Source organism: Dama dama, chromosome 15 (assembly GCF_033118175.1).
Source record: "Dama dama isolate Ldn47 chromosome 15, ASM3311817v1, whole genome shotgun sequence".
NCBI lineage: Eukaryota > Metazoa > Chordata > Mammalia > Artiodactyla > Cervidae > Dama > Dama dama.
Genome location: NC_083695.1, coordinates 26,883,819 through 26,901,821, shown reverse-complemented (window position 1 = coordinate 26,901,821; position 18,003 = coordinate 26,883,819). Strand labels below are relative to the sequence as shown.

General features: G+C 35.0%; 1 protein-coding gene across 1 annotated transcript in view; it reads left to right on the top strand.

Moving 5' to 3' along the window:
• Positions 1 to 18,003, top strand: part of CTNNA3 (catenin alpha 3) — a 1,844,203-nt gene that overhangs the window by 498,245 nt on the left and 1,327,955 nt on the right. Inside the window, exon 8 of the mRNA XM_061163003.1 lies at positions 17,279 to 17,482. Coding sequence (XP_061018986.1) covers positions 17,279 to 17,482 — 204 coding nt within the window. The remainder of the gene's footprint in view (positions 1 to 17,278; positions 17,483 to 18,003) is intronic.

The window sequence follows — 18,003 nt, the reverse complement described above, 5'->3', positions numbered from 1 at the left end:
CATGGTATCTGACCCCATCACCTCATGGGAAATAGATAGGAGACAGTGGAAACAGTGTCAGACTTTAATTTTGGGGGCTCCAAAATCGCTGCAGATGGTGATTGCAGCCATGAAATTAAAAGACGCTTACTCCTTGGAAGGAAAGTTATGACCAACCTAGATAGCATATTAAAAAGCAGAGACATTACTTTGCCAACAAAAGTCCGTCTGGTCAAGGGTATGATTTTTCCAGTGGTCATGTATGGATGTGAGTGTTGGACTGTGAAGACAGCTGAGCACCGAAAAATTGATGCTTTTGAACTATGCTGTTGGAGAAGACTCTTGAGAGTCCCTTGAACTGCAAGGAGATCCAACCAATTCATCCTAAAGGAGATCAGTCCTGGGTGTTCATTGGAAGGACTGATGCTGAAGCTGCAACTCCAGTACTTTGGCCACCTCACTCAAAGAGTTGACTCATTGGAAAAGACCCTGATGCTGGGAGGGATTGGGGGCAGGAGGAGAAGGGGATGACAGAGGATGAGATGGCTGGATGGCATCACCGACCCGATGGACCTGGGTTTGAGTAAACTCCGGGATTTGGTGATGGACAGGGAGGCCTGGCGTGCTGCGATTCATGGGGTCGCAAAGAGTCCGACAGGACTGAGCGACTGAACTGAACTGAACTGAAGACAGTATATTTGCCCGTGCCATGTTGATTAAAACCCCTTTGCTCCATCAGAGCTTTGGTCCCCGTGTCTTTCTTTCTCTTCCTCTCTTTCTCTTTATCTATTTCTGGCTGATTCCCTAGAGCACGAAAGCCGGCTGCGTAACCCAGGGAATATTAGCCTCTTTTCTTCTTTCACTTTCTCGTCATTGACTCCGGACCACCAGGTTCCGGTCCAATAAAGAACCAACACAATGTCGATATATTTTTGATGTGTTTGTGGGGGAGGTGAACTCCTTGTCCTTTTGCTCTGCCATCTTGATCTCTTCCCTTCCATCTCTTTTATCCATTCGTCTGTCGATAGACACTTATTTCCATATCTTGGCTATTGTAAATAATGCTGCAGTGTAAGTTGGTGTGCATGTATCTCTTTGAATTAGTATTTTGTTTTATTTGGGTAAATATCCAGAAGCAAAATTGCCTAATTTATAGTAGGTCTACTTTTAATTTTTTTAAAAAACCTCCATACTGTTTTCCTTGGTGACTACACTAATGTACCACCTCACTGACAGTGCACTAGGGTTCTCTTTTTTCCACATCCTTGCCTACATTTGTCGCTTGCTGTATTTTTGATTATAACCATTCTGAGAGGTGTGCTGTGGTATCTCATTGTGGTTTTGATTTGCATTCCCCTGGTGATTAGTGATATTGAGCATCTTTTCATGTGTCTGTTGGTTATTTGTACGATTTCTTTGGAGAAATGTACATTGGGGTCCTCTGGCCAGTTTTTAATTGGGTTTGTTATTTTGATGTTGAGTTGTTTGAATTCTTTGTATATTTTGATTACTTATCCCTTATTGGATATGTCATTTAAGAATATCTTTTCCCATTTAGTAAGCTACTTTTTAATTTTGTTAACTATTTCTGTCTTTATGGAGAAAGCTTTAGTTTTATGTAGCCGCCTTTGTTCATTTTTGCTTCTTTTTTCCTTGCCTAGGGAGACAGATCCAAAAAATTTTTGCTAAGATTGATATCAAAGAGGAGTTTTATGGTTTCAGGTCTTAGATTTAAGTCTCTAATCTATTTTGAGTTTATCTCTGTGTAAGGTGTGAGAAATTAGTCCAGTTTGGTTCTGTTGCATGTTGCAGTTTTCCGAGCACCATTTGTTAAAGAGGCTGACACTTTCCAATTGTATATTCTTACCTCCTTTGTTGTAGATTAATTGGCAATATAATCATGGTTATATTTGGGGGCTTTCTATCCAGTTCCATTAATCAGTGCCTGCAAACTCAGTTGCTTCAGTCATGTCTGACTCTTTGCAACTTTATGGACTGTAGCCTGCCAGGCTCCTCAGTCCATGGGATTCTCCAGGCAAGAATACTGGAGTGGGTTGTCATGCCGTCCTTCAGAGAATCTTCTAGACCTCGGGATTGAATCCATGTCTCCTGAATCTCCTGCACTGAAGACAGATTCTTTACCACTGAGCCATCAGGGAAGTCCTCCATTAATCTACATGCTTGGTTTTATCCCAATGCCATTTTTTTAAATTACTATAGTTTTGCAATGTAGTTTGAAATTGGGGAGCATGATTTCTCTAGATTTGTACTTGTGTCACAAGATTGCTTTGGCTCTTTGAAGTTTATGTGCTCCAGGCAAATTTTAGAACTATTTGTTCTAGTTCTATGAAGGAAGCTGTTAATGTTTTGATATATAAGGTATTTAATTTGTGGAACGCCTTGAGTAGATTTTATCATTTAAAAAGTATTTCTCAAAAAAAAAAAAAGTATTTCTCTTCCAATCTATGAGCATGGTATATCTTTCTATTTATTTGTGTCATATTTAATTTCTTTCATCTATTTTTTATAGTTTTCAGGATACAGATCTTTCACTTCCTTGATTAAATTTATTTTCACAGGTATTGTATTATTTTTAATGCAATTGTAAGTGTGATTGTTTTCTTAATTTTTCTTTCTGATAGCTCATCATCAGTGTATAGAAATGGAACAGATGTATGTATATTAATTATGTATCCTGCTATTAGATCTAGTAAGATCTAATAGTTTTCCTTTGGTAGAGTCATTTTTACCTCTTTCTTTCCAGTTTGGATTCCTTTTATTTATTTATTTTTCTTGTCTGATTGCTGTGACTAAGATTTCCAACCATATGTTTTATAAAAGTGATGAGAGTGGGTATCCTTGTCTTATTCCTGACCTTAGAGGAAAACTTTCCAGCTTTTTACATTTGTGTATGTTGTTGGCTGAGGGTTGGTCATATGTAGATTATGTTGATGTATGTTTACTCTACATCAATTTTTTATCCTAAATGTATGTCAGAACATATGTCAAAATGCTTTTTGTGCATCTATTGAGATAACTGTATGATTTTTATTCTTCAGTATTTTAGTGTGGCATAGCACATCAAGGGATTTATAGATATTGAATGATTCTTTCATTCCTGGAATAAATCCCACTTGATAATGGTGTATGATTCTTTTAATGTATTATTTGCTAATATTTTATTGAAAATTTATACTTCTTTCTTTATCAGTGATATTCACCTATAATTGTGTTGTTGTTGTTGTGTCTTTTTCTGGTCTTGATATCAGGTTGATGTTGACCTCATTGCATGAATTTGGAAGTATTATTTTGCAATTTTTTGGGAATAGTTTGAGAAACTTAGGTGTTGACTCTTCTTTAAATGGTTGGTAGTATTTTCCTATGAAGCCCTGTGGTTCTAAAGGTTTGTTTGTTGATAGTTTTTTGATACTGACTTAAGTTTGTTATTGGTAATTGCTCTGTTAATATTTTTATTTCTTCCTGATTAAGTATTGGGAGATTATATGTTTCTAGGAAGTTATATGTTTTTTTCTGGATTTTACAATTTGTTGGCATATAATTGTAGTGACCTCTATGATTCTTTGTGTTTCTGCAGTGTTGTTTGTAACTTCTCTTCTTTCATTTCTGATTTGATTTATTTGGGTCCTCTCTCTTTTTCTCTTGATGAGTCTGGCTAAAAATTTATCAATTTTATTTATTTTTTAAAAGAATCAGGTTTTAGTTTCACTGATTGTCCCTCTTTTTAGTCTCTATTTCATTTACTTCTGCTCTGATCTTTATTATATCCTTATTTGTTTTCCTTTTTCTACTTCTTTTTGGTGTAAATATAGATCATTTATTTGAGATTTTTGTTGATTTGTGGATTAGGCCTTTATTGTCATAAGCTTTCTTCTAGAAGTACTTTTACTTAGTACTTTTACATAGATTTGGCCTATTGTATTTCCATTTTAATTTGTCTTGAGATTTTTTTTTATTTACTCATTGTTTTCTTCAATGCCATTAATTATTTAGTAGTATACTGTTTAGGCTTCACATATTTATTTTTTTCTCAGTTTCTTCTTGCAGTTTTCTTGTCTCATGTGGTTGCATTTGGAAAAATGTTTGATATAATTTCAGTCTTCTTTAATTTACTGAGATATGTCTTGTGGCCTAGCATGTGATCTATCCTGGAGAATCTTCCATATTTACTTGAAAAGAGTGTGTATTCTTCAATTTTTGGATGGAATGTGTATTCTGCAATTTTTGGATGAAATGTTTTTTATGTATGTATTCAGATCATTGAATAAATACATAAAAAACATTTGTTTTCGTATTGACTTTCTGTCTGAATATCTGTCCATTGATGTAAGTGGGGTACTAGAGTCCTCTGCTTTTATCTTATCACCATCAGTTTCTTTCTTAATACTGTTATTCACTTTGTGTGTTTAGATGCTCCTATATTGGGTGCATATGTATTTATAATTGTTATATCTTCTGGTTAGATTGATTCTTTTATTACAATGTAATGGCCTTTTTTGTCTCTCGTTACAGTCTTTCTTTTAAAGTCTGTTTTGTCTGATACAGGTATTGCTGATGCAGCTTTCTTTTTGTTTTTGTTTTGCATAGAATATCATTTTCCATTCCCTCACTTTCTAGCACCTTTGGGCTCATTGAAATCAATTCTTTGATATGCACCATAACTACCTAAGCTCAGTATCCTGCTTTTTGCTGCTGTGAATCCCCCAGGGTTCATGGCTGGGGGTGGCTTCAGTGACTGATATCTTAATGGCTACAGCATCCTTTACTTACTGATATGGTAGGTGACATTCTTCATCCACAGGGCCTCTTCTTGGTCATAAATTTGACCAATGTTTGGGAGGCATTTCATGACTGATTTTGTACCATGGAAGGCTTATTTCCAGATTAGATAAAGATTCTGTTGATGGGCCACTCAATGTGTTAAGTTTTAGATCAGGCCTTGTTGATAATCTAAAATTCTCTGGATCACCTGTCTTACTAGTCTATTATGATCTAGGGAGTGTTTTCCTTTGTTGTTTCTTCCCATATCTGGAGTGGCACTATTACAATATTCTGTGTAGAGTTAAATATATGATCAACTCTCTTAATATGTTTAAACATCATTAATTTTGTCAGTGGTCTGGTTACACATTGGGTAACATAAGAGATACCAATCTTATGAAATAGGATATAAGTAATACAGTTAGCAATGTTAATGAAGTCCTAGTCCAACAGAGAGAGGTACAGGCACAAATAATTTGAAAATAATAAGAGAAAGCATAGTAAAACAATGATTAGTGTAACTAGTTTTAATTTGGTTGCAATAAACCATCAAGTTCACAGGTGAGCCAGCTGGAGAAGCCAAGTTCTAGAAAGATCAGGTAGAGAGGGAAATGAAATGTTTCATCTTTCTTTACAAAGGTGTACTTTATCAACTTGTTATAGGTTGTAGTGTAAAAGGAAAGATTTTTTTTTTTTTTGGTAGAAAATGAAGAGTGAAACCAATGTATTACAGAAAAAGTCATAAGTTATGAATAATATTTATCAATACATTCAGTCTCACATAATTAATCCCTGTTGATCTGGGTGAAGTTGCTAGGTTTTCCATGAGGGTTTTATAATTTCTTAGCCAATTTAGTGATATAACCTAAAAATTATCAGAAATATACTTGTACAAAGTCCTTTTTAAGAATCTTCTTGAGGAAATTCATTTTATAAAAGTATCAGAGTAAAAGCAATGGTTGTTTATAAACAACAAGACTTCAATGCCTGAATAAACATACAGATTTACACTTTGGGTGTGTATATAGGGATCCTTTAAAAAGATAGTTTTCCAGTAAGAGAATCTTTATGTGGAGTGGCAGAAAACTCCTCACAGGAACACACCATTAAGGATGAATAGTAGAACAAAATTGAGGTTAGTCTTATTTGGAAATGTCATGCCAGTTTGATTAATCAGTAAATCAATGTACTTTAGTTTCAGAGCTTATAGATTCAGCTTTCTTAATAGCAGTGATTAAGGCATTTCATAGTACTTATCTTGGAGAAAAAGTGCTTTTGGTTCTAAGAGATTTGCCTTAAAATTTTCTTTTAATAAAAGTTTGTTTTCTTCTAGGGGAAATTGCATTCTTAAGTTCATATTTTCCTCTTTTAAAAAGGGATAATATTGCTCCTTTCTGCAGTAATGAAATTGGAATTCCCAGCCTGTGCTTTTAAACACTATGTTAAAGTGTCTATAGCAGGAGACTGGTAGACAATCTGGCTTAGAAACTAAATTTGAAGGAACCATACCAAATATCAAGCTAAGAAACTTGGAATTTATTAAATGATGATTATTTGATTACTGAAGAGAGAAAATAAAACAAATGTTGTGGGACGGTTAATCAGTTGTCATGTGTAGGTCCCTGTGGCTCAGATGGTAAAGAATCAGCTTGCAGTGCAGAAGACCTGGGTTTGATCCCTGGGTCAAGAAGATCCCCTGGAGACAGGAATGGCAACCCCCTCCAGTATTCTTGCCTGGAGAATTCCATGGACAGAGGGGCCTGGCAGGCTATAGTCAATGGGGTCGCAAAGAGTTGGACATAACTGAGTGACTAACATAACACACATGTGTAGATTAATTTGTAGGACTAGATGGTTGGAGGCAAAAAGAATCAAAAGATTTTTTTTAACATTTAGAGTAAGAGATAATAAGGATTAAAACTAGGGCAGTTGAAATGGAAAGGGAAGAGATAGATATAAAGAAGGAAGAGTTGACAGTTGTAGTGACTACAAAGGATGAGAATGGAAAATGGCCCAAGATGGCTTAGATATTAAACAGATCTATGACTGGAAGAATGATGGCATCATATCCTCAGTAGGGGGGATGAACTGAATTGGGAGAAGGAAGATCTGATATGAAGTGGAGGAGACAGCCAGAAATAAATTATTAAAAGCTTTTGTATTCAAATATATTTTTTACAGTTAGTCTTATGAAGGGGAATCATTTGAAAACATGTAAATATGGTATGTTAACTGAAATAAATAATTTAACATTTCCATAACCATTTTTAAAAGAATATTAGTTAAAATTATTCCAAGTCCAGAAGATTCTCTAGTCTCTGGTTTTATTTTAGCAGAGATGCCCATGATTTCCTCTTCATATAGCTATAGATGCAATTAGTAATCAGATTATCCCAAAGTCTTTGGAATGTTATATTTTCCATGTAAAGTGATCAATTATGGTCACTTTTAGTTCTGCCAAATGTAGCAACTTTTCTATCTAACATGGTCAATCTGTTGGACAAAGCACTTTGCTCAAAATGGATAGGTGTTTATTTGAGAGATATCCCGAGAATAAACTGAGATAAAGAAATGTGAAGTAACTGAAGTTACTGATCTGCTCTTATCTTTAAAAATTTAGTAAAATATAATTTTATTTGTGTTTGGTCTTGTGAGTTCCAGTTTTAATTTATAGGAATCTGATTTTGCTTGAATAAAAATATGGAAGGTGGAAAATTTTAGTCTTTTGTCTTTAGGACACAGTTAGATAAAACTTGGTTAGTGGTGTGGGTCGTAATAGAGTGCCATGCTTTCCTCTTTAGGATGTTGATTGCTGCTTTATCACAGAGAACATTGTACAATGGCCATGCTATTCATAGGCTTTGGCACCTATAGCTTTTGTTAGTGGCAGGTATTCACTGCTAAGCTCAAGATTCACTGCTAAGTTCAAGGTTAGCTATGGATTTATCATTTACCAGCTTTGTTTGCATATTTTAGTATTTATAGTGGATTTGGAAAGGCAAGAGAGGTGGCAGGCAATTATACTTCAAAACCTCATTAAACTTTATGCTCTGAGTAGAATTTCAAAGCTTATTCTCTCAGAACAGTTGAAAAAAAAAAAAAAAACTTTGTAAACTCTAAATAGAAACTTTTGTTGAAAATACTATAGATTATGAAGAAAATACTGTCAACATATTAGTTTTTATAATAAGTAGCTTAATGGTTGAAAGAAATGGCAAAATATCTCATGTTTTCTTCCATAGATCTGGGGCTGTCTTCATGGGTGTACAGCCTTCACAGTGACACGGGACCCCATGTTTGGAAGTTTTATTTTAATAAAATAAATTTATTTAAATTTATTAAATTAAATAAATTTGACCATATATATTTTAATCATCTGAAGTTGCCATCTTGAAATCCTGAATACATTTTTAACAAAGGCTATGAATTTTTGTTTTGAATCCCTTACTGCCACCCAACTATATAGTTCTGCCTAAATCCTTTGGCTACTTTCAGATGAACTTGTACTTTGCTAAGTTCCCATTACCTGATCCCAGCTCACTTTTAACATGTGAAATTCAAGATAGAGTTGCAACTAAAATGAAGTCTGCTAATTTAAGTTGATGACTGACATCTAAGCAGTTTGGATTAAGTATAACATATATGTTCACAAAACCTTAGCTCTATTAGCGACAAATGACCACTTGAAGTTGAATAAATAATTTAGTAGGCAGGATCCAAAAGAGGAAAGACCAAAAGCCCTGGAGCAAAGGGAAAAAATGAGAAACGAATAGACATGAAGTGCCTGCCAACAGTCTCTTTGACTCTTCTCCAAGCCTACTATAAGCAAATCAACTGGCATATGTCATATCCGACAGATGGAAAAGCAGCCTGTGTATATGTATCCAAGTGCAGATGCATGGATCTGTCATGCAGCTGCCAGAGGTTATATTTGTTAAGCAGCCTGCAATGGCCATGAGTTTTGAAGAAGTGAAGTTGCTTTGAGGGAGGCCAATTATTCTTGTTTATTGATAGGCATAGCGGCTTCTTCAATGCCTGGAATGAGTCTGACCATATTTTTCTTCTTACATTACTTGGTCATGTGACTCTTGGCCTGGTATATGGACTCAGCATTATGGAGACAGAGGGAGGCCAGAGACAGAGTTGGAATTCTGTTGATAGATGCAGCGATGTGGTAAACAGGTTTAGCCATCAGGCAACTGGTCCAGAGATTGAAGATGCGTCAGTTGAAAGCAACTGACATCTTGATGAAAAACAGATGAGGCACATCACACTAACACATCATACAGAAGGCAGTGAGAATAGTCTATTTTATTTGACATTTTCTAACACTGTAGAATTTCTAAATTTGAATATTTCTAATTTGAGTATAGAGCTTAAATGTAATATTAATAAGATGCAATGTGTATGGTGTTATGTTACAGTTATCATTGAAAAGGTGAATGAAAAGTATATACATGACTCTCTTTTGGGCTTGGGGATATTAATGAGGAAGGGGCCGTAGACTGAAAATCATTCTCTATCTGATACACGATCAGTGGGCATTTTGGGGTAATGAAACAGCAAGAGTGGCTTGAGCTGGGGAAGGCATGAATGTTCTGACTTGCTGCAGACCCCACTGACTGATCCTCAGTATAAGAGGATTTGGAGGAAGCGGTCACTTTACCTCTAGCAAACAGACTACGGTTTACCAGAGAGCGGGAAAGTCACAGTGCTGACATCAACCAAGGATCCTGACCCTAAAGGAACTTTGTGCTCTTTTCGGGGAGCAATTGCCTTACCTTACTTTGAAAGTCTCCTTAATTTGAACTGTTGGGTGCTCTACTCTTTTCATCAATTGTAAGAGTTTACATTTCCTGTTGACTCATGGAATCACTGAGGACAATTTTGAAACTTCATCACATTTTTTTCCCTGCCGGATCTTCAAATATGAAACGAGCAGGCATAGTCACAATTAAGTTAAATTGAAAAACCTTTAAATTTAGTAATTTCTCATCCAGAAAAATATTCTCATACAGAAAAATATTCCTATTCATTCTTACTTATTTAGTTTTCATTGACACCTGATACTTCTTTCCCATTAGCTATCTTGATATATATCCCTGATAGTCTCTCTTTAGATAAAGTGATCCTTCCAAGCACTGACCTTGACCTTCTATTCAATTACTTTTAGGGAGAAAGAGACGTTACCACAATTTTGCTTAGCATTGATAAAGGTAAACTAGTGTTTTATGGCAACCTGACTAGAAAACTTTCAAATGGAGCCTGATGATGGAATCTTTCTTCATGGCATTATGCATTGCTAAATTTAGTATGTAGATTTATGCTCTTTGAAGCACAAGCTGGAATCAAGATTGCTGGGAGAAATATCAATAACCTCAGATATGCAGATGACACCACCCTTATGGCAGAAAGCAAAGAACAACCAAAGAGCCTCTTGATGAAAGTGAAAGAAGAGAGTGAAAATGTTGGCTTAAAATTCAACATTCAGAAAACTAATATGGCATTGGGGCCCATTACTTCATGGCAAATAGGTTGGGAAACAAATAGTGATAGACTATTTTTTGGGGCTCCAAAATCACTGTGGATGGTGATTGCAGCCATGAAATTAAAAGACACTTGCTCCTTGGAAGAAAAGTTATGACCAACCTAGACAGCATACTAAAAAGCAGAGACATTACTTTGCCAACAAAGGTCCATCTAATCAAGGCTGTGGTTTTTCCAGTGGTCATGTATGGATGTGCAAGTAGGACTATAAAGAAAGCTGAGCACCAAAGAATTGATGCTTTTGAACTGTGGTGTTGGAGAAGACTCTTGAGAGTCCCTTGGACTGCAAGGAGATCCAACCAGTCCATCCTGAAGGAGATCAGTCCTGAATATTCACTGGAAGGACTGATGCTGAAGCTGAAACTCCAATACTTTGGCCACCTGATGTGAAGAACTAACTCATTCGAAAAGACTCTGATTCTCAGGAGGATTGAAGTCAGGAGGAGAAGGGGACGACAGAGCATGAGGTGGCTGGATGGCATCACCGACTCAATAGACATGAGTTTGAGTAAACTCTGGGAATTGGCAATGGACAGGGAAGCCTGGCGTGCTGCAGTCCATAGGATCGCAAAGAGTAGGACATGAATGAGCTACTGAACTGAACTGAACTTTATGCTCTTTAACAGCATATCACACTGCATAAAATCAATATCTTGTGGCTCATCTGGTAAGGAATCCGCCTGCAATATGGGAGACCTGGTTTCAATCCCTGGATTGGGAAAATTCCCTGGGAAAGGGGATGGCTACCCACTCCAGTATTCTGGCCTGGAGAATTCCATGGACTGTATAGTCCATGGGATCGCAAAGAGTTGGACACAACTGAGCGACTTTCACTTACTCACTCAGTTGAAAAATAGTTTGGTTTTGTAGATGTATTCTTTTAACATTAAATTTTATTTTTAATGTTGTTCTTCATCTATTTACCAAAGCTATGAGAATATTGTAATATTCAGAGAGGGACATATTAGACACCTAACATTTATAATAATAGAAAAACCAGTAGCCTTTGAAAGTGTTCTATAATAGTGAAAGCTGAATTTGGGGGCTGAATTGTTAAGGAGTTTTGTAATGATTCTCTTATCATCTAAATGTCATGCTGAATAATTAAACTCAGTAGCTGGTTGGTTTCATTACTGCCAATGTGCATGACACAAGAGCTTATAGTAAGCTGCTTCTTTTCCTTCGCTTTCTTTTTTAAATTTATTTTTTAATTGGAGGAAAATTGCTTTACAATGTTGTGTTGGTTTCTGCCATACAACCACACAAATCAGCCATAATTATACATATATCTCTTCCCTCTTGAGCCCCCCTCCCCTCCCACAGTCCCACCCCTCTAGGTCATCACAGAGCACCAGACTGAACTGTCTGTGATATATAACAACTTCTCACCAGCTGTCTGTTTTACACCTGGTAATGTATATATGTCAATGCTACTTTCTCAGTTAGTCCCACATTCTTATTCCTCTTTTTAAAAGGGATTTTAGGGCAGACATGACTTTGAGAATTTTACAATTACTCAGTACGACTGTGCCACCTGGCTGCTCATTCTTCTGTGTTCTACTATGTACAGTCCACTCATGAATCCAGAACTTGTACTTGACCTGTTATTTCTCCCAAAGGACACAATTATAGACAGAAGTGGAAGGTGGAATCAAATAGAAATAGAGCACAAATGGGATTACTTATTTTTTCTAGTTGCCCCCTCTGTACTTTTTCTCTCCTTTGTTGATGAAATTGCTTTTTGGGAGAACTCCACAGACATAACAACTGGCATGAACCTTACACAAAGCAAGAACTATTCAAATATTTGTTTAAATTTTACAAGCTTGTATTCAGTTAGGTTTTCAATCAGTTTGGACATAGAAGGTAGGACACACATGACATTACTGAGACAGTTAAGAATTAACACTACTTGAAAATTTTGGAGCATGTTATATGCTTGGTGACATTATTGTGTATAAAAATTATCTGTATTATCTGTATGTTCAGTGTAGAAGAATAAGGTAATCATCATTGCTTATATATTATTAGTACTTTCTCTTTACACATGGCTTGAAAACCGACTATGGGTAGATATAAAACAAACATGTAAACACATATTTCCAAATAGATAATAACAGACTTAACTTGTTTCTTCATTGAAACATGTTGCCTTAGCATATTCTGTTAAGAATATATACTAAGATGTATTCAATATTATATTCAGTAGTATAATGAAAACAACATGGAAGTGCTTATGTTAAAATGCTCTTAAACAGAGATTTTGAAAACAGAAGAATCTTTGAAGGTTTATTTTATTATTGATATAACCAGATAAAAGCTGAAGCAAACAATCCATGATGTGGTGCGGTGCATGGACTGAATGGTTGAACTCTTGACAGAAATATGTCTAGAAGAGGTTACTACCTCAGGTGAAATTAATTAGATAATTGAAAATATTTATTGGTGTTCTGGTAAAGCCACCATCATAGTACTCATTGGGCTATTTAAGTGTTTTTCACCTATAATTTAGAGGAAAAAATTTAAGGTAGCATGCATACATCTAATTTGTTTAATAAGCATATTGAATGACTTTCTAAAATATTCTTCTGTTGTAACAAATATACAATAGAATATGAGTTATATACATTTTGGTTTTATATAAATGAATATGTAGTGAAATTTGTAATTTACACTAATAATTTACTAATATTTATTGATAATCTTGCTAATTTATAGTTTATTTTTCACATTTTGCCTTTTTACATTTTTTAATATCTGAAGTTCCATTCTTTAGGTTATTTAAGTGGAAACACATTATAGTAAGGGATATACCAGACAAAGGAGAGCCTGTGAGTTCTCTCAGTAGCATATTCTGTTGATAATCTTAAGGAGAAATTTTGTTCCATTTTTATCACTCACTCTGAAGACTGATAATATAGTTGCTTGGAAAACATTATTTATGCTTTGTGGTTATTACTTCTGCTGTTCTCAACTTGAAGCACTGCGTGTGTTTTTGTGAAGAATGTTAATACTTGATTATAATCATAGCCACATCTCTTTTGATAGGCAATTTCACTTTGAGAATAGGTGTAAGACTTTTAGTGTTTTGAATGTAAATCGCATCTATCTCATCAGAATACAGAGTGTTTGAATGATGAATAGGGTTTATTACATCATGTTTATTAAAACTGAGAAAACTTTTTCCAAGCTTATTGGTTTTATGCTTTGGCTTGCTTAAGATTTTTTAAACTTCCTATATGTCCTGGTAAGGCATGACCAAAGTCTTGCTTAGAATTTGAACTATATTAGATGATTAATAAATATTTATAGTAGAATGAATGACTATATGATACACATCTGTGTAACATACAGAGATTTCTGTTGTAGCAAGTGTAGCTTTCTTTGTAGTATTTGATGTGCTGATCATCTGGTGTAGACGGTAGTGCATATAAAGGTAAAAATAATAGTAACAAGGAGATGGAGATGGCACCTATCCCACCAGTTCTTAAAATAGTTATAAAGCTACATTATATAAAATCTTATATGAAAGGCACAGGTTTTATTTTCCCCACTCTACATGAATGAAATACAGTCTTAGGCAGTTTAAATCACTTTCTCAATGTGGGTGAAAGAGCAAGATTCATACTCAGGGTGTTCTGACTTCTAAGCTCACTGAAAAAAGAGTGCCCTGGTACTTTGAGGTCACATGTCTTTATTTTTTAAAAGACATATATTAACTTAACGTATTTGTAATGATGAAACAACATAGGAAAATTAAAATCTTTCAAGTTAATTGATATAAAAACTTGATATACTTCATTCTGGTAAATACTGGGAACATTATATCTTTCTGTTATGATTCCAAAATAGTTTATTAATTTCTAGAATCCAAAATAATAATACATGTTTGATTCATAATTGCCATTTCCTCTTTTAAAATTTTTAAGAATTTTTATTTTCAATTAGTTTGCAATTTCAGAAGTAATACACAATTAGGCTATAATTTAAAAATTAAAAATTTGACCACCATTCCAATCCAGTTCTTTTCAGAGATAGCAATTGTCATGGCACTTAAACTTTTTCCTAGCCTCCAATATACTTATATATACTCAGAGAAAATATCAAGTATTATAATGTGCTTGTTTTTTTCTAACATATATACACTGTGCATATTATTCTGAGATTTTTTTTATTCTACAATATATTCTGGCAATCTTTCCAACTTATTTTGTATAGATTCACCTCACATTGTTCACTTCCAAATACATGAGAGCCATCATCTCGATCTTCTCAAATGTTAACATTTCTGTGCTTCTCAAGGCCACAGGGTTTTCTTTCACCATAACTCATATTGAATAAAATAGCCCTTACATTATTTGTTCTTTCCTGAAAGATAGGCTTTAGGGTACAACAGAAAAAAAAAAAAAAAAAAAAAAGATTAGCAACGACGATTTAAACTACAGCTACTCCAGTAGAAGATTTAGTCGCATTCTAAATTGGGTAGGTTACCACACTCTCAGTCCAGGGTCATATACATCTTTTAAATTTTAAAATACCTGTGAATGTGCATATGATTTTACAATTTGATCATTTTTTTACAGGATCTGATTTTCCTATTGTACTATTATATAGATTAGCGCAGCGTATATTCTGTTTCTGATTACACAACTCTCAGCCTTTTAGGTAGTTTTCTGTGTCCTTTTAAGTTCAAATTGGATGCTTTTACTATATTATTCTAGAGATAGAATCTGTCTCTTTACTTTGGTTTGTTTTCAGGTTTCAGAGTGCCTCATGCTTTAAGTTTCACAAAATTATAACCCAGATACCTGTTTAAGTTGATCTGATAAAATAAGATCTGTATAAGATTTCCTCAAAATTTTCAATTCCATTGTTCTGTCAAAATCCAAAACCCTCCCTTAGAATCCAGTGAGTTCTCTGGAACTCATATCTGTTTTGCCTTTAATCATCTTGATTGCACACCAAATTGTCCAGAGGTATGCCTGGTCAATTAATTCTTAACTTTCAATTCTTTCATTTCAAATTGGATATGATTTGGTGACTGAATAACAACAACACATCACATTGTAGTTCTATGTTTGTGTGATTATTTGATTAATATTTGTCAGTACCTCTAGGCCTGGGTTCAATCCCTGGGTCAGGAAGATCCCCTGGAGAAGGAAATGGCAACCCACTCATTACTCTTGCCTGGAAAATCCCATGGATGGAGGAGCCTGGTAGGCTACAGTCCATGGGGTCGCAAAGGGTTGGACACGACTGAGCGACTTCACTGGCTGGCTAGGCTGTGAGCCCTGTGAAGAGGGCAGGGATGTTCTCCATTTTGTTACCAGTTCCTACTATCTGGTACATACTAGGCTCTTCAGATGAACTCAAAACATAAGAAAGGAACAACTGAAGAGGGCTTGAGATCAGAGCACAGACAGAGAAGTTAGCCATGAAAATAGTATATGTGCTGCCGAAGCGAGCACTAGCCTTGAAATAAATGGTGGTTAGGGGAAGAAAGTGAGAGAGGGACAGAGAGAGGGAGAAGTGGAAATTTTCCTTGAAGACAGAGGAGATAAATTTAAGATATTTAACCAATTTTCTATAAGATCTTTTTCTAGTTTATTTTTTAAATTATATCACATATGAACATTACACAGCACTATTTTTTCTTTTTGTGTAATTATTTCAAAATTATATTGTCTCTCCGTAATGATTTTCTCTTCCTATCTTGGTCTGGAGCTGTAGCTTTTAAAATTTTATCCTGGATATTTTGATCTCCAGATTATTTTTCATAATATGATATAGTGCAATCATCAATGTGAGATTATACCTATACATAATATACACACAAAATACCTCTCTCTCTATATATATATGTAAATATATATATAAATATATATATAAGACTGCATACTCTGAAGATCAATGATTTTTAGTGTGTTTTTGTGTGTAAAGACTCACACGTACACACACATTTTGAAGATCACTATATGATTTCATTTTATGTTAAAGCATCTACAGAGAGCTTATATTTGCTACTCCTTCTCTAATTATCACATTATGCCCAAACCTTGAAAAGTTTACTCTCTTGATGTATTTTAATAAAGGACCCTTAGAGCCTCATATTTTTTACCCTTTCTTCAAAGTCTGTAGATTATCTTGACTTCTATTTCCTGAAGACATATCTAATGGAAACCTTAAAAATACCATGTCAGCTTCCAGTGGTGGGAAATGGCTGGAAGTTGTAATTAACGGGAAGATGAAATTTTACTTTCAAAATTAATAATTAAAATTCAGAATTCTCTCTGATATGTTTGTGTTAAGGTTAATTAGAGTTTTGATTTATAGTGAGGCATAATGAAAACATTATTGAATTAGGTATTATAAGACCTGAATATTTGCTTGAGCTTCACCATTTATTAGCTTAATGACCTTGGGTAAGACAGTCTCAGCCTCTTTCACCATTGATTGAAATGCGTGTTTAACAATATCTTTGCTGCCTACCTCTTTATAGTGTTGTCAAGATGAGATAATACAGGTGAAAACATTTTGTAAACAATGAAGTGCTATATGAAAATGACTATTGTAAAGAACAGTTAATATGTGCCAGACACTATATTAAGCATTGATATCATTCTTACAGCAGTTTTATGAGATAAACAATGTTAATATTCCAGTTTTACAGATCAGGAAGGTGAGGCTTACAGTACATAAGACACCCGAGTGAACTCGCACCATTGATGAGTGGAAAGGACAAGATTTGAATACAGATTTGACTGACACTAGAACCAGTGCTCATAATTTCACGATTTTTGTTACTCAGGTGAATAATAATCACTTTATAGAATGATGCGTGAACTGGGTGAGGCAGTAAAAACACAATTCTCTTTCTCATCAGGTATGCATTCTAAATGTGAAAACAAAATAATAATAATAAAAAAATAGAATATCATGGAGTTCTAACCATCAAAATATGTTTTTCCTTTAGAGTTTAATTGTCTTGGATCCACTCACAGTGACTGAGGAGGAAATAAGACCGTGCCTAGAGAAACGCCTCGAAGCCATTATCAGTGGGGCTGCTCTGTTGGCCGACTCTTCCTGCACAAGAGATTTCCATCGGGAGCGGATCATTGCAGAATGCAACGCTATTCGCCAGGCTCTCCAGGACCTGCTTTCAGAGTGCATGAGCAATGTAGGTGACTGGTTTTCCCTGACCCCATACACTGGGAATGTGCCGAGGCTCTTTGTGTTACAAAACGTGATAAATTGTGAATGAGTACATGATATTACATGGATTGAGCTTTTGGGTTGGCTTCTGCATGAACTGCTCCCAGAGTACAGCAAGGAGATAGGAGTTTTTAGGGATGGAATTCAACCAGAAGGTTATTTATACTTGATTGTTTTGCTTGATAGAGGATCTAAATTCTAGTTGGAGAAGGGAGTCAGGACTGGAGTTGCACATCAGTTTAAAGGATGAAAAGAAGACAAAGAAAAGGGCAGGTTGCTCAGAATTACGTTGTTGATTAAGAGTTAAAATTTAGATGGTATTGGGTAAAGTCAATGCTGTAGGGATCAGGGGACATTTAAAAAAATTTTTATTTATTTTCGGCTGCTCTGGATCTTCCTTGCTGTGCACCTTTTTCAAATATGATATAATGTCATAGATTTCTTGCAATTTTAGCTCTCTCTCAGGAATATTAGAAATGATGTCTG